General features: G+C 59.0%; 8 protein-coding genes across 8 annotated transcripts; 4 read left to right on the top strand and 4 right to left on the bottom strand.

Moving 5' to 3' along the window:
• Window positions 1-25: 25 nt before the first annotated feature.
• Window positions 26-884, top strand: HETIRDRAFT_452439 (uncharacterized protein; the record flags this gene model as incomplete). Its single annotated transcript, XM_009549375.1, has 3 exons — window positions 26-376; window positions 441-658; window positions 764-884. The coding sequence occupies 3 exons, from the start codon at window positions 26-28 to the stop codon at window positions 882-884; spliced, it is 690 nt and encodes a 229-aa protein (XP_009547670.1).
• A 309-nt stretch (window positions 885-1,193) lies between these two features.
• On the top strand, window positions 1,194-1,732 carry HETIRDRAFT_169729 (uncharacterized protein; the record flags this gene model as incomplete). The annotated part of the gene is made up of 3 exons (XM_009549374.1): window positions 1,194-1,228; window positions 1,295-1,448; window positions 1,547-1,732. The coding sequence occupies 3 exons, from the start codon at window positions 1,194-1,196 to the stop codon at window positions 1,730-1,732; spliced, it is 375 nt and encodes a 124-aa protein (XP_009547669.1).
• Window positions 1,733-2,093: 361 nt separating this feature from the next.
• On the bottom strand, window positions 2,094-3,831 carry HETIRDRAFT_459509 (uncharacterized protein). The gene is made up of 2 exons (XM_009549373.1): window positions 3,068-3,831; window positions 2,094-2,942 (listed from the first exon to the last, which is right to left on the bottom strand). Exons 1-2 carry the CDS (start codon window positions 3,760-3,762, stop codon window positions 2,555-2,557), a joined length of 1,083 nt encoding a protein of 360 aa, XP_009547668.1. The 5' UTR covers window positions 3,763-3,831; the 3' UTR covers window positions 2,094-2,554.
• Window positions 3,832-4,294: 463 nt separating this feature from the next.
• HETIRDRAFT_150642 (uncharacterized protein) lies at window positions 4,295-7,694 on the bottom strand (the record flags this gene model as incomplete). The annotated part of the gene is made up of 3 exons (XM_009549372.1): window positions 4,295-6,006; window positions 6,069-6,407; window positions 6,473-7,694. The coding sequence occupies 3 exons, from the start codon at window positions 7,692-7,694 to the stop codon at window positions 4,295-4,297; spliced, it is 3,273 nt and encodes a 1,090-aa protein (XP_009547667.1).
• Window positions 7,695-11,021: 3,327 nt separating this feature from the next.
• Window positions 11,022-11,704, bottom strand: HETIRDRAFT_62039 (uncharacterized protein; the record flags this gene model as incomplete). The annotated part of the gene is made up of 4 exons (XM_009548682.1): window positions 11,682-11,704; window positions 11,533-11,626; window positions 11,199-11,471; window positions 11,022-11,134 (listed from the first exon to the last, which is right to left on the bottom strand). The coding sequence occupies exons 1-4, from the start codon at window positions 11,682-11,684 to the stop codon at window positions 11,022-11,024; spliced, it is 483 nt and encodes a 160-aa protein (XP_009546977.1). The 5' UTR covers window positions 11,685-11,704.
• A 286-nt stretch (window positions 11,705-11,990) lies between these two features.
• HETIRDRAFT_440563 (uncharacterized protein) lies at window positions 11,991-14,196 on the top strand. The gene is made up of 10 exons (XM_009549371.1): window positions 11,991-12,142; window positions 12,257-12,282; window positions 12,371-12,537; window positions 12,614-12,677; window positions 12,751-12,981; window positions 13,044-13,159; window positions 13,217-13,295; window positions 13,348-13,447; window positions 13,511-13,672; window positions 14,003-14,196. Exons 1-10 carry the CDS (start codon window positions 12,090-12,092, stop codon window positions 14,007-14,009), a joined length of 1,005 nt encoding a protein of 334 aa, XP_009547666.1. The 5' UTR covers window positions 11,991-12,089; the 3' UTR covers window positions 14,010-14,196.
• Window positions 14,197-14,371: 175 nt separating this feature from the next.
• HETIRDRAFT_434843 (uncharacterized protein) lies at window positions 14,372-16,882 on the top strand (the record flags this gene model as incomplete). Its single annotated transcript, XM_009549370.1, has 6 exons — window positions 14,372-14,521; window positions 14,743-15,071; window positions 15,135-15,198; window positions 15,255-15,345; window positions 15,394-16,001; window positions 16,102-16,882. The coding sequence occupies 6 exons, from the start codon at window positions 14,372-14,374 to the stop codon at window positions 16,702-16,704; spliced, it is 1,845 nt and encodes a 614-aa protein (XP_009547665.1). The 3' UTR covers window positions 16,705-16,882.
• HETIRDRAFT_459505 (uncharacterized protein) lies at window positions 16,844-19,299 on the bottom strand (the record flags this gene model as incomplete). The annotated part of the gene is made up of 5 exons (XM_009549369.1): window positions 18,713-19,299; window positions 18,537-18,662; window positions 18,156-18,485; window positions 17,302-18,097; window positions 16,844-17,156 (listed from the first exon to the last, which is right to left on the bottom strand). Exons 1-5 carry the CDS (start codon window positions 19,014-19,016, stop codon window positions 16,844-16,846), a joined length of 1,869 nt encoding a protein of 622 aa, XP_009547664.1. The 5' UTR covers window positions 19,017-19,299.
• Between the last annotated feature and the right edge of the window lie 172 nt (window positions 19,300-19,471).

Here is a 19,471-nt window from a genome sequence, read left to right as displayed (position 1 = left end):
GAAAGAGAGAAGAGAGAGAGAACAAATGGCTTTGGAGTCGCGTCTGAGAATTAGCAGCGTGTCCCAATGCGGCAGCCTTGGATACAGTTCCCGCGGAGCCATTCGGCGCGTTCCTGGCTTTCCCGCCCGGTGTTTCGATCCTTCGCCCCCCCTGCTCTCCCCTGCTCCTTTTCTATTCCTCTCGCCTCTTCGACCGAGCCTTTCCTCTCCCATCCGCCCGCTCTCGTTCCCATTCCACACGACGTTGTCCATGTTTTCCAGCCTCAGCCCCCGTCTCCCCGTGCCCGCGCCCGCCGCTCATTATTGCACACTTGCCAATCGACAGACACGGAGAACGCGCATGTCGCAGGCTAGGAGCGCCCGTCCGCTTCTTCTAGTGCGTGCATGCGCCGCGCAGACAAATATCCATGGTGTCCGTTCTCCATCCAACTTAAATGCAGCACCAGCCTGCCGGCTCCCCCAAGCGCCCACGCACGATCCCACTTGGTTCCTTCGCGCAACCCGCTTGCAGCGCCTCACGCAATCCGGGAGACGATCATATCACTGCATCATCGCATATCCTCGTATTCACGCTCCCAAAGTCTGATTCCGCTTCTCCTCACCGCCTCGCCTCTCCCGACGGCCCGTTCATCTCGCTATCGCCGCACTCTGCCCTCAAGTCAGGCCGCGCCCTTGGCCGTGTCACTTTGGACTCATGTCTGCAGACACTGACACGGACGCAGGCACCTTGCTTATAGTTGCTTACTTTTACCTACCCCTGCAGCGCTACTGCGCGGTGGGGACATCCGGAGACCGTGCAATCCGCCATTCCGCCGAGTTCATATTCGTCTGACAAAATCGACGCTGTCGACGGCGAGCGGCAGGCCACCACGGTCCTCAGATAAGAAATGTCACAGCAAAGCCTGCAGGCGATGCGAGCGCGCAAAAAAGGGGGGCCATCTCTGCATGTCTGTGCCTTGCAACTGTGCGCGGTGCGTGCGATGCCCCTTGACCGTGAAGATGTCCCAGTGATGCGTTCGTCATCTGTGACGATGACACACAAATTCATACGCGTGACATGAGGCACATGATTCGACGTAACGTCACTTTGCCGTGAGAATAATGTAATCAATTCATTTCTGCTCAACTCGGCGTTCGGCGCTTGCACATCCTTCACACCCAAACCATCATCCACACGCCAAAAAGCATCGACAATGTCGACCAACGCTACTACGCCTTCTCACACCGCGTCAGTATACGTCTCTACGGACTGACCGTCGTGCTCACATCAGTGACGCTTCTGGAACGCGTATAGATCTACTACTGCACCCGCGACGGACGCGTCGCCCGCGAACGGCAGTGCGAACAAAGGCAAGGGAAAAGTCGCCCCCGCTGACGAGTCCATGGAGGAAGACGAAGACGAAGAAGAGGAGGAGGAAGAAGAGGAAGAGGAGGACGACATTGAAGAGGTACGCGTCCCCCTCTTGCCATCACCTTTGACGCACTCACGCGCTGCCCTCTGCCACTCTGTCCCTTCCCCCCACTATGGCCACGTCCGAACCTGCAGGATGACGACTTGCACGAGATCGATCCCTCCGCGATCCTCGCGCCCGGCACGCGTCGCACGCGCGGCGTCAAGGTCGACTACTCGTCCGAGGAGGCCCTCCGCAAGGCCGGCCTCAAGCCGGAGGCGGAGGACGACGAGAATGAGGACTCCTTCGTCGTGCACGACGACGACATGCACGCCGACTAGACTGCGTCGCGCTAGTCTCGTCTCGCTTGACGCGACGGCACCTATATCTGAGCGCTGTCACCCCAACCCCCTCGTTGCCAGCCACCTGCTCATCTTGCGAACCTTTATGTTATACATACGTCAGTAAAAACGTGTACAAGAATGGTGTTGTACCGTTGTCTTCTCCGGGCAACGTGACCCGTATGACTTTTTGTGTGCATTAGTGGAGTCTCCCAGTTCGATCGTGGCGGGAAGATAATACGTGGCGATCGCAGACCTTCACAGACTCACAGACTACTATTGAGTGATCAATTAAGGCCGGACGAGCAACATACCACGAAGCGGGTCATGTGCACACGTCTTGCCTCAAAATGAACACAAGGTTGACACAAACCCATAACCATTTATTCAGCGCCTACTGCTAGTCTACCATACGCATCTCTCTACGACAAGACATCAAGACACAGGCCTCCTTGTCCCAGACAAACCCCGCGCTCACCCAACGCACCCACACATTTCGTCAACCCCGAAGAGGAGAAACGAATGAGCAACGCAAGGGAGCAAGCAGAGGCCCACCCAAGGCAAAAGGACCCGTAGCTAAGAATGTACCGTACGAAGAATCGACGGAAGATAGATCTGACAGAAAGGAGACAGACAAAAGGCAGAGGGATCAAGCCAATATCAGAGAGAAAAGAAAAATAAGTGAAGGGGAAACCATATGAGCTGAGCTGAGACCGGAGATGAGACGATAAATAACAAGAGAAGAGAGACCTAGATGAGGTGAGAGTAAAAAGAAAAAACGCGAAACCGCTCTAGTGTCCCTGCCATACCATACCGTGTCCTTCAGAAAACTTGTGAACTCACAGACACCGGCGCGTTGACTCCGAAATCCCACGCGCCGATATCCAAGTCCAGCGTCGACGGGATGCCCAAACCATCCACGTTCATCGACATCCCGTCACCGTTCACGGTAGGCAGCATATCGAGCAGCCTCTGCATCTCCCTCTCCGCCTCCGCCTCGGCATTCCTCTCGCGTTCACGGTCCTCTACAGTCTCCCCTGTCCACATCGGCACACCTACCGCCGCCGCGGGCGCGACTGCGAGCTCAGCACTCGGAAGCGCTGAGGAAGACAGCGTCGGGGAAGGCGCGAGAATCTCGCGGAAGAGATCGTCCATCGCGGCTTCGTCGACGGGAGACGACGGGGCCGCCAACTCGCCGAAGGGGTCGAGACTGAAGTCAAGGCCAGAGGCGTCAAACGAGTCATGTGTATGAGTGGCGAGTTCACCCGCTGCTGGGACACCGAGGGATTAACCTCGGTGGTCGCCACCCGTGCTAGGTGGCGAGTGGGCTCGTACTCTTCGAACATGCTCGTGACGGAAGATTGAGAAGGCGAGGGAGACAGGGGAAAGACGGGTGATGGTGGGATGAGAACGGGGAATGAGGTCGTTGTTGATGTCGATGAGGATGCTGAAGAAGGGGCCATAGATGGTGAGTGAAGCTCATTGGAATGGGATGTTGGGGTTTGGAGCTGAGGGAGTCCGACAGCCGAGGGTATGCCCGGGGGAAGTCCGTGCGTTTGCAGGGCCTTTACAATGGCGTCCCACCCCGACTCAAGCACCCGGATACGCTCGCGGAGTTCCTGGTTCTCGCGCTCACGGGCACGCTCAGCGGCCTTCTGGTCCTCGTTCTCTCGGAGAGCAGCGATTCCCATGCTGGAGCGGAGCGTGCGGTTCTCGGTCTCGAGCTCGGCGATGCGGTCTTCGAGAGCGACGAACTGCGCCTTGCGTCGGTCACGGCTGTTCTGCGCTGCTATCCGGTTACGGTGTGCGCGCGCTTCCTTGCGCTCCTCCGAGGTGAGTTCAGTGCGGGAACGTTTGCGTGGGGGTCCATCTGAAGTGGGATGAGGACGAGACTTGGCAGACGATGAGGAGGAAGGGGAGGGTGAATCGATCGAGGGTAAGGCCGAGGTCGAGGACTCTGGTGTCTCCGAAGGAGGAGACGGGAGTGAGATGGTGGTAGGATCGATGAAAGAAATGTTCTTGCGTGTCATGGCGGGGAGATTTACGTGGGTGCTACGTGGAGGAGAACGGACAAAGGAGGGGCGAAACTTGTAGGGGAGAGGGAAGACTGCGACTGGCGCAGGACGTACGTGGTAGTCGTGAGGAAAGCTTGCCACGTAGCCCGCCACGTATCACCCAGGGCAGAACCAAACACTCCAAAACACTGCCTCCTGCTGCGCAAGACACAGCCAAATGAATCATACGGGAATATTCGCAAGCGAAAAAAATACAAAGGACGTTCTATCCTACCACGCTCCCTACACTGTACATTTATCGATACCAGTGGTTAACGTAGCTGAAAATACTCAGTGTGTAAGTAGTCGAAGACATATCCAGCCGGGATTTCTCCCCGCTTTCCATAATGTGTACAGATTCGGGTATACAGAGCCTGGTGAAAACAGAAGGAAGGTGATGGTGGTCGTAATCTCTCATTGCTGACCCTGAGTCAGTGAATTTTCGTGCCGTCATCTATGTCCATACCTGTCCATTTCTCTCTCAACGTAGGACCAGGCGCTTCAGAGCCTAATATCCTTGAAAGCTCGTGACAGCCATGCACCCCAACCACACCATCTCGACCGCCGCCCTCCCAATTGCCGTCAACGGCTGCGGGTCCGCATTCATCGCATCCATGTCCGGATCCCGCACCTGCATCGCCGGGTGCGCTACCCCTCCCGCGCCAGCAAACACCGTTGCCTGCGTCCTCGGCTCACATAAGCCCAACTTTTCCAAACCTTCTGGCACGATCTCCACGCCGTGATCTCGCTTCTGGCAGACTGCAATGACGTATTCGCCATGGTGGACGTCCCGCAGGCTCGCAGACGGGATTCCGCGCACCGCTGCTGCCAACGGACCAGAGACCGCCATTCCACGACTGGGCAAACGTACGCCTGATCCCCGAAGGTCTACGTACGTGACGAGCCGAGCGATGGCACGGAAGGCGGTGAGGACAACCGACCGGCTGCTAAGATGAGGAGAATGACCAGGCTCGCCGCGACGAGTCACAGAGCGCGAGCGTTTCTTGCCGGAAGACCCTCCACCACCACCGGTGCCTCCGCTGCGATCCGCGAAGGGAACGTAATAGACCAGTAGATACAGCCGTTCTTCTATTGGAGACAGGTAATAGCGATCGCCAACCGGCTCCACGTTTGTGCTGACTGGGTCTGTTTCACGGGGCCAGAGGGGCAAAAGCATGTATAGTGAGTCTTCGGGGACCTGAGCCAATACGTCGCCCGCCTTGCTACGACCCTTTCTTCCGGACCCTGTGCCGCCCTTCTTCCTGTAGGAAGGAAGCAATCCAACATCCTTGAACGATTCGTTGAGGTTCTGGATCACCAGCTCTTGCTGCTCCTGAGTAGTGCGCGGCGCTAGCGTCATCCACGGAGGATTGAAGTTCGGTTGTGCAGAGCGGGTGGCAGACAACGGGCCACGCAGGCGTTTCAGCCAGCCGGTCACAGACGGTGGTGTCTCAGCCAAGTGCAAGTGTCGTGTGCGGTACTGTTCCAAAGATTCACGATCAAGGGTGGCAAATGCTTCGGCATGAGAAGTTCGTGTTGCGACCTGAGCGTTCAAGTCATCAGAATCACTGTCGTTCGAGTCCGCATGCGTGGTGGACGATGCCATGTGGGTAAGAGATAGCTGTGCTTCGGGTGTCGTGCGAGAAATGGCCTCAGTGCTCGCATGGGAGGTGGCCGATTCGGTTGTGCGCGTGACGTCAAAGGACGAATGCCCAGAAGTAGATGCAGCCTGACTGTCCGCTACAGACGATGAGGTGGAAGGTCGAGTAAGCTTAGATGCGGCCGCGCCTCGAGGGATAATTTGTTGTCCGATGCGAGGCACAATAGGGCCCGATGGTGTGATGGGAAGTGTCTGCGCATGCCTCCTGGAATCCAAAGCTCGTTCCTTGGTCTTATTTTCGTCGCCCTTCTTTTCTTCAAGCAGGCCATGGGTACTGAGAAGCTTCGTCGACTTGGTGCTGGTATATTGCTCCTGAACGCGCTTTAACGCCAGAAGGACACTGCTCGAGGTGGGTAGGCTTCCATGAGGGCCGGCAGCCTGTGATTGGAGTCCTTCTGCGCTGCGATGTCCCAGGATGCCGTAACTCCGGAAGATTGAAAATGCTGCTGCTTTCGAATGCTTGTGGACTATGCTGCTGGGGCCGCCGAGCGTGTTTCGGGAAGAGCTGTCAGTGGTGAATTGTACGTTCAGGCGTTGTTGAGGTGGCTTGGTTGGGTCAGCTGAAACAAACGCGAAGGCGAAGATATGTACAAGCCTCAAGGCACAAGGTGATATGACTTACATGTCCCCACCGATAATCGATCCAGCCGAATCCTACCAATTTGCGCGCACCTCCAGACTTCTTGAACGTTTGGGCTGCCAGAGCCGCTATTGTCGTCTCGTTTCTTCAACGCTGCATCCAACGATGGACCTGTCGAAAGCTCCCGCTTGAAAGTCCACTCGGCCCTCCTCTGATCGTAACCTGCATCGAATTTTTTGACGTGGCCCGTGAACGTATCATCGCCCAGCGTCACCGTACTTGGCCTGCGTCCTTCTCCTGACATTGCCCATGGTGCAATCTCCGCGAAAGCAGATGCAGAAGCCGGGCCAGCGGCGCTCGCCCACTCTCCGAGGGCCAGTGCTAAGAAGAAAAGTTCAATTAAACCTGATTTGGACATGTTAAGCGAGGACCAAAACTGGGCTCACCAGCAGCGTCGTCCTTCAGTTTACGTTTCTCCTTGTCTTTTCCTTTGTCTTTGCGCTTCTCTTTCCCTTTGCCTTTGCCTGGCGGCACAGGAAGTGGGAGTGGCATCATAAATGAGTTGGAGGATCGCCGTGAGCCCGGGATGCCCGCAGACAAGATGTAGTCCAAATTCAATCCTTCGTATACGTTCCCAGCTTCTTGTGGCGGCTGCTGGCGGTTCATCTCGACTTCCTGCTCAAACGCACGCCAGTCCAACTGCGACACAGGCTCGCTAGTCGCAAGAGCACCGGCGACCGTCGCACCCGCGTTGAACGCCCGGAGATCATCGTCAAGACTGCGGCTCGGACGTCGAAGTGTTGCGATGCTCCCCTCGCGTTCGCGCATACCGTCGTCACCGAGGTCGAAGCCCAACGCGCTGGCAGGTGGCGTGCGCCCAGGTATCGCGACAGGAAGGCTGGGACGTCGGCCGCCGGCAATGATGGAGAGTGAGGTATTATTTTCAGAAGTGGCAGACAGTGTTTCGTCCTCGTCGCTCATAAGCGTGTGAGCGAACGTGACCGGTGACGCACCATACTTGCTGCGTTTTGCGGGATCGACCACGTACGACTCATACTGGCGTTCCGCGTCCGACTCAGAGTCTGAGCTGAGATCCCACGGCACCCGCGACGCAGATGCTCGAGACCCCTGAGGGCGTCGGTCACGGCGGCCAAAGGTGTGTTGAGAAGCGGTATCAGGTGCAAGTTGTTCGAGCTCAACGTCCGTATCCAACGCTCCTGAATCATGGCCGGCATCAGAATCGGTTACACCTCGACGAGATTTATGTTCAGCATCTTCTCTGGCAGCGGTGCCTGTCGGCCGCTCGCGCACAGATTCCGATAGATCGATAACGGAGTCGTTCAGAGGTCTTGAAGTGGAATAAACGTTGGTGGGTAGAGAAGGCCTCCGCTGGCCATCATCGATGGCGCGCATCTTTGCTCTGTTTCGGCGCACGACCTCTTCGTCATCTTCGTCGCCGTCACTCATGTGAACAATCGAATGTCGAGGTGTGCGATCTCGGCTACCTATACCGCTACCCTCGGCGCCGGGCGCGACGGTGAGGGGGCTCAGAGTATCTGTGCCGTGTGGTGCACGAGGCGGCGTGCTTGCTGCGCCGAACGTATACGTCGAAAGGGCGGAGTAAGTATAATAATCATTGATGTTCATGTTTTCTGCATCGTCCGCCATGGCTTTTGTGGAGGTTGCTGAAGCGAGGGTGGTAGCACGAGTCGTGGGTGGGTGAAGGTGGAGGGCTGGCAGAGAGGTGCGCCGGGAGGACACGGAAGGGGATACAGATTGAGTGTGCGTGTGTAAGGGGCGGCGTGCAGGCTTGCTTGGGGGATAGGGCAGTGGACGTGTTGGGCTCGCCATGTGCGATCTGAAGGTATACAAGGAAGCAAGCGTGTCATGAGTGTTGAGTAATGCGAAAAGAGAGTTCAGAAGGGGACTTTATGCAAAAAAGAAAAGGCGAAACGGAATAATAGCAGAGAAATAAGAGATGAACGAGGCGTTTTGGCCATCTAGTCGGGTTTATTTGCCCGTGCTTTGAAACAATTCTAAGAACAGCTTGCCGAGAATCTCGGTCCCGACAAAGGAGGTGATTCCACCATCCATGTAAGTAATAGGCCAACGGCATTTTCTGCGATTACGAAGGGAATTGAGGTATACTCTGACGAAATGCTGTCCACTGGCCCGCACGAAGGGTGCATTTGTCGTAAAAGCCTCGTGAAGCAAAGGGGAAGACAAGCACCTGCGGGGAGATGCTTGCTACCTCAGAGGGATGGTACTGGCAGTACGTGGCGAAAAGACATTATCGAAATAAATGACATAGGTCCAGGAAGGTAAAAAATACCGCAACCGTGGACCGGAAAATGTCATGGCACTGGCATCAGACGGCAGGAGCATCTGATCATGATACCGTCTGATACCGCTAAAAGATTTGATCACACAAGACGAACGTATAAGAAGGCGGAAGAAATAGAAGAGCCGGAAAAGGATACGGTAGCTTCCAAGATAAAAGGGCTGTCCAAAGCAATTTGGGCACTGGACTTACTGGGAGCGCTTGCGCTGAACGGAGCGCTGAGAGCTGCTGCTCGAGTAGGCAGTATCCTCTACGGTAGAAGAGGGGCGTCTAATCATGATGGGCTTGCCGATTAAATTGGCTGCGTTAGAGGTAAGATCCTGGGCAGGGCTTGAGGAAGATTGGGGGTGAGATGGTGAGGCCATGTGATCTATAATATGGGGCAGAATTTTCTGGTCGATTGTTGCAAGAGGAGCACGGACGGTTGGGGAGAATTCGGGGGTGCTAGGCTGGTCGGTGTTAAGCTGGCCTTGGGGATGGAAAGATCTCTTCGAATTGTTTGGAGCGAAGGGATCGAGAAAGAGATGGTTGCGGTCGGAGTAGCTCATAGGACAGAGCAGATGGCGTGGGGGATCCAAGGCGAAAGGTTGAGTGCGAGAGAGGAATAGTGGAGGGAGGGCTGGAGAGTTCGGAGAGTATCACGGTTGTCCCTAGCCAGGGCTCCTTCACAATGATCGTCACGTCACACAGCTGGTGTCACGATCTCTTCTTTTCCCCACGTGGGCTGTGGACTTTGTTCCTCTTGAGGGAAAGCTCCCAAACCATCACAACGATCCTCGACTTGTCCGTTCGTAAGTGAGTATTTCTCTGTGGCCTCAGCTTCCCTGAATCTCGGAGGTCTCCGTCATGCGCGTTCGGCAAGGAAGTGCTTAAATCTGTCCTTCCATCTCTCCCACGTGCGCTGACAGCTGCATGTCATATCGCCAAATGTTAATCTCCCGATTCCGGCATCCCGACAGCCTTTCCGCTCCGGAATGAACTAACGCTCCTCGCGCACGTTTTCTGTTCCTTCGCACTCTGTTCCGGCTTCCTTTCGCTTCTCAGATCTCAGTACTCAGAACCCTTTACTATATATCGACCTACATAGACCCGCTCCCGCAACGCCGTTACAAAGCTCAGAATGCAAACGTAAATTCGTCTGGCAACCAGATCTCCAGCAATCTCATATGGTTTTCTGTTTGTAATACACGTTTTGGCTCCCTCGGGCATCCTCCCTTATCTGTGGCCCGATGCTGTGGGCTTGATACTCGACGAAGTGATGCGACAGTATTTATCTTACATATTGTCACCCCTTGGCACCTCATGGCCTCAGCAGACATCCGCAAAACGGTTGCCATTTTTGGAAAAAAAAAACTTGCTTAGCCCCTCATCCAAAAAAAAGGTCTCTTTTTATTCTTCAGAATCAATTTTTCTTGGCTTCCATCTGGTTCTAGTACCGCAACACGTTTTTGTCTCGACTTACGTGGAGCGATTGAGCGTTCGAGCTTCATGATACACGTCATCCCATAACATGCATTTTCGTTGATACACGATGCGCCAAACGCACCCGGGTCGTAGCATGCAGTTTGCATACTCAATAAAAAATACAGATCGTCGCATTTCCTCTAAATCTCTACAGATCATCGAACACAATTTTCACCGCCTCTTGGCGGCCCTGGTGGGCTTTACATAAATAAGTGTCATTCAAGTTCCGACCTAGCTCCGTGTAGGTTCCCAGATTCTGACCGTATCATACCCCCAAAAAAGGGTCGAGTCCTCGGACAAAATCTGGGTCCTCAAACTACTGGGAAAAATCAGAGCTTGGGCGCTGCGCGCCCTCGTACTACCGTGGGAAAATCATACGTTTGGCTAGATATATGGGGGTCCTCTTGTGGATCTCGCCTAGTCGCAGGGCCACGCAGAAGCCTCGTGCACGGCAATTCACTTGCGACTCCCACCGGTCATTTTTTACGGCCTTCCTTCCACAATGTTTCAGAGCCTGGCATGTCGGCTGTTTCCATGCCTTCCGGAAAAAATGCCCATGACTGGGGGCACATCGCCAGATGAAGCTTTGGAGAAGTCGAGAGCTGTCAAGTTCCTGCCAAAGAGTGTAAAACTATTTTCTCCGGCCAACCCTTCCGTGGGGAAGCTTTGCTCTCTGCGCCATTTCGCGAACCCAAGTTTTTGACTTGCGGGCATCGTCATGAATGGGCTCAGTCCGCTTTGAGTAAAGGCGGGTATACAGGCGAATTTTCGACAGATCATGTCATCGAGCGCCCATGACCATGGCCTGAATGTGTAGCGGGGATAGGCAGATTGGGAAGCATTCAATCAGCCTCCCAAGCGAATCGCACGATCCCAAAACACATACATATTTGGCACCGCCGGTGGAGAGCTTGGAGAGCAAGTTCCAGATCCCAAATAAATGTTCTTTGTAAGTCACGGTGAGAGAAGGAGTCACTGATGCCGGCACTTTGGATCGCATCCCTGAGGATGATGTTTGGGGGCTCAACTGAGTTACTGCGGTGATCAAAGGCGATGAAACCGTGCGAACTGTGCATATCGGCGCGCGCGATGGTAGAAAGGTGGAGGAAGAATGTTATACAATAAGCCAAGCCAAGAAGATGCTTACACGCAGAAATACACAGATGTCCATACACTCCGAGCCGAAAAATTCAGCTGCACAAACCGTCCTCAATTACTGCCCCGCACCGTTTACACGTGATCTTTCTGTCCAAAAGGCAGAGGCCAATGCCAAGCGGGAACCAGAATACCGCGGCCAGAACGCCTGTATTAAAGCGTTAATTTAATCATCGACGTGAGGATATATGGAGAATTGGGAAGCGACGCACCTAAGATCCCGTACCGTGTCTCCCTCACATGCACCCCTTCCTGAAGACAGACCATCTTGGGGTCGTTGGGCGGAAGTAGTGAAATGACACGGTCGCCGGTGATGGGGTGGATATAGTGATAGACCGAAGTTGGGCCCATCGAGGGCCCGGCGCCCAAGACTGCTTCGTAGGCCATCGGCGGATGGGGACCTGGGAGTCCCACAGGAAGAGGTAGCTTTACATCGACGGCGCTCTGCGGTAGAGGCGTATTAGGCTTTGGGGCGGTGTATACTACTGAATTCGAACAATGTAAGGCTGGAGCAACGGAAGAGGCGGAAAAAAGGCGACTGCTTACCTCCGCCATCCGTATTAGAGCTGCCAGTCGCATGCTCGTAGGTTGGTGGGCTCTCTATCGCAGTCAAGGGAGCAACGTTATTGTAGGTATTCGTCTAGGAACGTGGGGTAAGTAAGGGCACAAGAACTGGCGGTCGCTGGACTACGCACCATGTCGTCTGCGTCTTTGTTGATCATGACTGCGCTCTCCTTTGCCGGTATATAAGGGACGGGTGAAATCAAATGGATGGGTGTGTCAGGATGACTGGACTGGCCGTCCACGCAAGCAGTAGCAAGCAAGAGGCAGTGAACATCCCTGTTAGGCGGATCCGCAGCACTCCACTCCACACCTGAGCTGGGCTCGAGTTGGAAGATAGGCTTAGTCATCTGAGGTCAAATCAGCATCACGTGCGAGACCGAGATGCGATCGGTTTTTTTCTTTTCTCTTGCAGTCGTTTTTTGGAAGTGGCTGCCTTCTACCCTTATCCTCCCTCTCCCATCTTCCCCTTCCCTCTGCTCGACGTCGGATTCTATCGACTCAACTTGAACTCAGCCGCTCCTCACGATCAATAAAACAATATGGACGGCGCTTCTTCTTCTGGTCATCAAGAGAGCATGACATCCAGGGATTAGTATGTGCCGTCGCTCTTTGCCCTTTGTTCCGCACAGGCTCTGTCTATTCCGCGTTCACTCTTCCGAAACATCCGTCATTTAAAAAAGAGACTCATCGCATCTTTCTTCGACAGCTATGCCGACTCGTACGCGCACTTTGGTACGTCTGCGTTTCGCACGATTAAGATCATGACATATCAAGTCACTGCTTGGATGGTTCCCCTCATATTCACATCGTGCTTCCGCAGGTATTCACGAAGAGATGCTCAAGGACAAAGTCCGCACGCTCTCCTACCGCTCCGCGATCGTGAACAACGCGCACCTGTTCAAAGACAAAACCGTCCTCGACGTCGGATGCGGAACTGGTATTCTCAGTATGTTCGCTGCCAAAGCGGGCGCAAAGCAGGTCGTCGGGGTACGTAGCAGTGCCTTGTTCCCTTCCAGGACCGCTTTGTCAAATTTCCTCGTTCGGGTGCGTTTGTGTTGTGTAGATCGACATGTCGAACATCATCGATCAAGCTGTCAAAATCGTCGCGGCGAATGGGCTCTCGGACGGTGAGCATCCTCGCACCGTGGGAGGAACGCTGTCCGTTTGCGTTGATGTTAATCGATTTCGCACAATCCTCAGTCATCACCCTCGTCAAGGGCAAACTCGAAGAAGCTGTGCTCCCCATCCAAGAGTTCGACATCATCATCTCGGAGTGGATGGGCTACTTCCTGCTGTACGAGTCCATGCTCGACACCGTTCTGCTCGCCCGCGACAAGTATCTTAAGCCCGGAGGCCTTATCTTCCCCGATCACGCGATGCTCTATCTTGCTGCCATCGAGGACCAGGAATACAAGGAGGAGAAGATCAACTGTGTGTCGCGTATCTCCTCGTTCGGTTCTTTGAAGATGTTAATCCGTTTGCGGATGGCCCAGTCTGGGACGACGTCTACGGGTTCGACTACTCGTGCATCAAGGACATTGCATTGAGGGAGCCTTTGGTGGACACCGTCGAACTGAAGTCAGTCGTGTCGAACCCATACCTCATCAAGGTGCGATTTTACCCCAAACGTCACAAGCTCCGTTGACTGATTTTTTACTGTCCTCAGCATATAGACCTTACGACCGCAAAGAAAGAGGATCTGGATTTCTCCGCGGCCTTTGAATTGAAGGCAACGCGTAACGACTGTACGTCTGATTCGGAATCCCACTCACCTTTCGTTGCTCACGTATATGCCAGATGTACATGCCTTCCTCGCGTGGTTTGACGTTTCGTTCGACTGCACACACAAAAAGGTACAGTTCTCGACCGGGCCCCACGCGAAGTATACCCATTGGAAGTATGTCCTCCTGTTTTTTTTCTTCGCTGGCACGAAATTCTGACCTTGCGTTTCGCACCGTAGGCAAACTGTCTTCTACACGCCCTCGACGCTCACGATCTCGGAAGGCCAGTCGATCAAGGGCACGTTGAAGTGCTCGCCGAACGCGCGGAACAACCGAGACCTCGATATCACGATCGGATACCAATGCGGCGACGAGCCAGAGACGGTCGTGGAGTATAAGATGTGCGTCTTCGTTTCTCTCGTCTCCCGTGCATCGGCTCGCGTCTCGTCGGAATGGAACAAAAGCTGACCGGTCTCAGGTCGTGATCCATTTGCACCCCCGCCATTACCCTTTTCGCGCGCGTCTTTGTCATCTTCCATTGATGCTCTCCGTCCGTCCATCTTGATCCCCAAAACGTCGACCCGTGTTCTCGACGGCATCCCTCCATCATCTCCATCTCCATCGCCATCGCCATCACCATCATTCAAAACGCGCGGCATCACCTTGTCATGCCGAATACGCACCTACTCCCTTTATTGACCCCCCTGTGATACCTCGTCCTGCGGGAACAGGTACTGAGCGTTGAGCGCTGTCGAGGGGACGTACGAACAGGGCTGATGCGGGACCGTTGACAGGCTCTGTTATTGTTTCTAATACGTGTGTACTTTGCGGGTACTTGTCGTGGTAGCTCTCCGTGATTTGAATAGAAGCCTAGAAGAAGACCGTCGGGCTGCCGCTGAGCGGTGAACCGCCTGCTATGATGATCAGCTGAAGCCTGAAGCGGCGGGATCAGCTGCACTGCCGATGGGTGATCAGGGGGCGTCAAGACGGGCGGAAGGAGCTGTAGAAGCTCAGTGGATGGTATTTAGGCTGAGAGGGTCGCGCTGAACTCGACACCCACGGGTGCTCTGCCATTTCCGTGAGACAGGGGTGGTCGCGTCATGCAGGAGAGCGCCGCCTCGAAAGCCCGGGCGCCTTCGGCCCTAAGGCCTACTGGCGCACGGTGGTTACCGCTCCGCTTCTCCACCTCCGCCTCTACCCCCAACACCTCTACCACCCCCATCACCACCATGGAATCCGTCCCCGGCGACGTCCTCCTCGAGATCGCCTCTTACCTGCCCTGCCCCGCCGAGATCCTGCATCTGTGTCTGACGGCAAGCAGCCCCCATCGTCTACTAACCCAGAGATCGACAATGACGTCTTTCCCCTTCCCATCTCGCCTGCCTCGCCGCCGCCGCCGCCAACACCCCCGCGCTCGCACCCACGAACCTGTCCGTCCGCCTCGCCAACGGCCTTGGCGCGGGGACCGCAGTCCGCGCGGATCTACGAGCACCTCACGCCCGCGCTCTACGCGTCCGTCTCCGTGCGCGGCGTCGAGCAGTGCACGACGACGCTCGACATGCTCTTCCGCCACCCGCACCGCGCGCGGCACGTCCGCCGGCTGCGCGTGAGCCCCGACCCGCCCGGCACCGCGCACGACCCCGCGCGCGCGCTGCGCGGGCGCAGGGCGCTCGGCGACGGCTACCGCGCCTCGGCGGCCGTGCGCAAGGCAGCGGTCGCGCTTGAGGTGCTGCACTCGTTCTGGTGGGACGGCGAGGAGCTGCCGCCGAACGACGACATGTGGTTCGCGCTGCGCGTCTTGTGAGTGTCTCGTCCCCGCTTTCCGTGCCGCCGGGCGCCTCATCGGTGCGGGTGCCGCGACAGCTGCACGCGACTTGCCTATGTTGGGACGACGCTAGGCTCGGTGATGCCCTCCGCGACGAGCCATGTACGTGCTTGCCTCCCTGCGCGCTGTCCGCGCGCCCATCCCGTCTCCTTGCACAGCTTTACGACTTTAGCGACCTCGAGGGGTTCTCCCTCACGTTCAAGAGCGGGTTCTACCTGCAGCATTTCGCCATGTCGCGAGGCGCGTGCCGTCCGTCCGTCCGTTTGTCTTGTGTGTGTCGCTCACCGTCCCCCGCAGAGGACCCGATCCCAGGCTACCACCGCCTATGGGAGATGCTGATCAAGCGCTGCCCGCGCCTGCGCGAGCTCGTGCTCGACGGGATCTCGCCCGAAAACCCAGTGGACGCGCACCGGCTGACGCGCGGGCGCTGGCCGCTGCTGCGCAAGCTCGTGCTGGGCGACATCGTGCTCGACTGGCACAGCGCGGTGAACCCGGCCGCGAAGCGCCCGTTCATCACCTTTTTGGAGGAGCACCGCGCGCTCGAGCAGCTGCACCTGCTCGGGTACCAGCCGAGCGTGTCCGCGCCGGACCTGCTCGCGGCCGTGCACCGCGGCGCGCTCGCGGGCGTCGCCGCGTTCAGCGGGACGCTCGACCAGGTGCAGGCGCTCCCGCATCGCGCTGCGCTGCGCGCGCTGTGCGTGACGGACCCGATATTGCTGCGCGAGAGCACGCCGCTCGCGGTCGCGGGCGTGCTGCAGACGCTGCCCGCGCTCGCGTCGCTCACGATCGCGTTCGTGCTCGAGCACGGGTACGACAACGGCGGGATGCTGCGCACGCTCGTCGCCGCGTGCCCGCACCTGCAGCACCTCGACCTCACCTGCGCGCGCAAGCCCTCCTTCACCATCGTGAGTCCCGCCCCGCCCCGCCCCCCCGCGCATCTTCTCCCGTCTCCCGTCTCCCGTCTCCCGTCTCGACTGACGCGCCCGCGCGCCGCCGCCGGCAAAGGACGCATTCTCGCGCACGATCCGCCCGCTGTGCAAGCTGACCTCGCTCACGCTGCGCATCATCAAGTCCCCCGCCGAAGAGCCCCTCGCGCAGTGCGGCGCGACGCTCGCGCGCACGAACCCGCGCCTGCGCGCCTTCTCCGTGCAGTTCACCGCCGCCTCGGGCGCGCACGCCCTCGCCGCGCCCACCCCCGCGCGCTCCTCCATGTTGGGCATGTACGGCGCGGAGGCGAGCGCGGGGGTGGGCACGGAGGCGGGCACGGAGGCGGCGCTGGGCCCGGGCGTGCGCGAGGCGGCCGACTTTGAGCTCGCGACGGACCACCACGGGCTGCCGATCGCGCTGCGCGTCTCCGAGCGGCGGCGGCGGCGCGGCGCGTGGGCGTGGGCGGGGCGAGCGGCGGGGCGCGGCGCGTGGGCGGTCGCGCGCTACGCGGTCGAGATGCGGCCGACGGGGCACCCCGGGCGGGGCGGCGCGGGGCGCGCGGGGATCGCGGGGATCGCGGGGCTGCTGGTGGAGCGCAGCGCGGCGGGGGAGGAGGCGCGGTTGTTGTGTTCGAGCGTCGTGCTCGTTGCGCTCGCGATGTGGAGCTGGGCCGCGTTTTGAGAGGCGGGCCGCGCGGCGGGCCCTCCGTCCCTCCGTCCCTCCCCTCCGTCCTTTTTTTTTCTTTTCCCACTTTTGTGGCGTTGTCGGATAGACGGCGCGCGCGCGCGCGTGTGTGGAGTGTGTGTGGATACGGTATAGACTAATTTGTGGGCGCGTCTGGCGTCTTGCTCGGCCCGTGAACTCGACTGTCCCCGCCCAACCCTGCTCGAGGGATCGCAATCGCACTGACGCCACCGAGCGCCACTCGCGCGTCCCGAAGCAGCGACCCCTGGCGCTCCGTTCTCGACACCCCACGGCCCAGAGCCCCAGGGGGGACACGATCGTCCGAGCCCCCACCCGACCTGGCACGGCGGGCCACCCATCGAGCTGCCTCCCAAGCTCCAGTACAGGCCCAGATAAGTCCTGATTGAGCGCTCGCCCGCCATCGAGCACCGCCGGCCCTGCGAGCACTCCTAATGGACACCCCGGCGATCAACGTACCAACCACAACAATAATGATAATTTTCCCTAAAAGTACATACACGAGACTGTCGACGGACGGCTCCGGGCGAGACGCGTGGTGCGAAGATGCGCGGTAGAGTACGTACGGTCCCTCACCGCCGCCTCTCGCCCCCTCCGCCCGCCGCGCCCGCGCCCGCCTCCTCCAGCGTGCGCAACAGCACCTGCGTCAGCCGCGCCTCCTCCCGCGCGCTCCCATGCACAAACGCAAACCCGTCCGCATCCTCCTCGTCCCCACCTCCGCCCGCCCCCGCGCGCCTCGCCTCCCCCATCTCCCCCACCCTTGGCCCCAGCTCGAGCCCCAGCCCGACCCCGCCCCCGAGTCCCGCGTGGGCCACGTGCCCAGCGTACCCCCCGTCCCCAAACGCGTCCTCCTCGCCCTCGCCCTCGCCGTCGCCCGACCCGTACGTGCTGTCCTGCGACGACGACGACACCGACGCAAGCGGCACGAGCGGCCGCGCCGACCCCTTCTTCTGCACGCGCGGGCGCGTGCCCCCCGGCCGTCCCCCGCGGAACCCCGCGCGCATGCTCTGCGCCCTCCGCCCCGCGCGCCCCTGCGGGCGCGGCGACGACGAAGTTCCGTCGGGCGGCGGCGTCGGCGGAAACGCGAACGGGAGCGGCGTGCTGTAGCGGTACGACTGCCGCGGGGACTGCGGGTGCGGGTGCAGCGCGGGCGAGAGCGGCGGGGGCGACGCGAACGGGTCGTGCAGGTGCGTAAAGTCCTCCGACGTCATTGTCTGCACGGACGCGGGCGAGAGCGGGCGCGACGACGAGGGCGGGCGGGCCGAGTGCGGGCGAGACGAGTGCGGGCGCCAGGCAGGGGCTGGGCGCGGGAGCGGTGGGGAGGAGTGGAGGGGGAGCGCGGTGGGCGAGTGGGTGGGGAGGAAGAAGAGGGCTGGATCGAGAGCACGGTGAGCTCGTCAACAGCGAGCGGGGGGGAGAAGGACACGCACCGTGGGACGCGAGCGAGGTGAACACGGCCCACAAGACTGTGAAGAGCGCTGCGGGGACGCGGAGGGCGTCGTCGCCCGGCGGGGCGGCGGAGAACGCGGCGGAGAGGACGGCGGCGACCTGTGCGACGCCGAGGGCGAGCCAGACGGCCGAGAGGCGCCCCGAGCCGGGCGGGTCGACGTGGGTGCGGAACGCGCGGGCGCGAGAGCGAAAGTAAAGGAGATCGGAGAAGGTGAGGGCGGGGCAGAGGAAGAGGAACCAGAGGAGGGCGGGGAGGGCGGCTGCGGGGTAGGGGGAGTGGAGAGCGGGTATCACGACGGAAGCGATGGTACCTTGGCGGGCGGTGAGGGGGAGAAGGGGAAGGAGTGAGGAGCGCGACTTACAGGACGTGAGAAGGAGGGCGAGGACGATGGAGGAGAGGCGGATGCGATTAAAGTCAAGGAAGGTGGAGGGCGAGATGGGCTCGACCAGGGCACGGTGGTTGAGGAGGTATATTACAACGGCACCGACTGCGCTCGAGGTGAGGCTCTGCGAGAGAGCGAGAGCGGGGGCTACGCACGCTCAAATTTAAGACACGCGAGGGCGATCTGGCTGGCGAGGGCGTGGTCGGCCGAGCGGGAAGGGTTTTGGGCGCGGATCGCGAAGGCGGAGAGACCGAGGGCGGCGGAGAGGAGAGCGAGGAGAGCGAGGGACGCGAGTATGAAGGCGGCAGAGCGGCGATGGGCGAAGAGAGAGCGGGGGGGTCGTGAGTGGTGCAGAGAGCGGGAGCGAAGGAAGGTGGAGAGCTGGATGGAGAGCAGGACGAGGGAGAGAGTGGGGATGGCGAGGAGGAGGGCGGGGGGCACGGGGTGGGGGACGGACATGGGGACGGGCGGAGACTCAGAGCATGGGCGAGTGAACGGACAGGGGGCAGGGCAGGGCAGGGGAGGGCACGGAGGACTTATAGCGAGGGCTGGGCGACGAGAAAGGGAAGAGGGCTGCCTATTCCATGCCAAGTGTCCGCGCCCCGATGCGTGCTCGGGCGTGCCCCAACGTGCATGCCCCGGCCTCGCATTCCGCCGCCTCTACATGAACAGTCTCGCTGGTGGCGCGCTGGGCGCCCGGTAGCCATGGCAGTGTGGAGGCCATGACGTGGACAGATGGGGGCGCGCAATGACGACGGTAGGGGATATCAGGGCGGTGGACGGGCGGTGGACATAGAACAGAAGGTGCATCGAGTGCAAGGCGGGTCTGCTGTGGCCTGCGCGGGGAGAGGATCTGCAGTGTCTGTCCCAAAGCGGACCCGTCGCGTGCACAGACTGCTGACGTACTCCCACCC

Source organism: Heterobasidion irregulare, assembly GCF_000320585.1.
Source record: "Heterobasidion irregulare TC 32-1 unplaced genomic scaffold scaffold_06, whole genome shotgun sequence".
Taxonomy (NCBI): domain Eukaryota; kingdom Fungi; phylum Basidiomycota; class Agaricomycetes; order Russulales; family Bondarzewiaceae; genus Heterobasidion; species Heterobasidion irregulare.
The sequence above is the reverse complement of the archived record's forward strand: the minus strand, read 5'-3'. Positions and strand labels throughout refer to the sequence as shown.

Excerpts from the sequence above, each read along its gene's own strand:
- HETIRDRAFT_459509 (XM_009549373.1), bottom strand. The coding sequence starts at position 3,762 with ATGACACGCAAGAACATTTCTTTCATCGATCCTACCACCATCTCACTC. Across the intron at positions 2,943-3,067 it reads GTCACGAGCATGTTCGAAGA|TCTCGACCCCTTCGGCGAGT; the intron begins GTACGAGCCCAC and ends CCTTGACTTCAG.
- HETIRDRAFT_440563 (XM_009549371.1), top strand. The coding sequence starts at position 12,090 with ATGGACGGCGCTTCTTCTTCTGGTCATCAAGAGAGCATGACATCCAGG. Across the intron at positions 12,143-12,256 it reads AGCATGACATCCAGGGATTA|CTATGCCGACTCGTACGCGC; the intron begins GTATGTGCCGTC and ends TTTCTTCGACAG. Across the intron at positions 12,678-12,750 it reads GGCGAATGGGCTCTCGGACG|TCATCACCCTCGTCAAGGGC; the intron begins GTGAGCATCCTC and ends CACAATCCTCAG.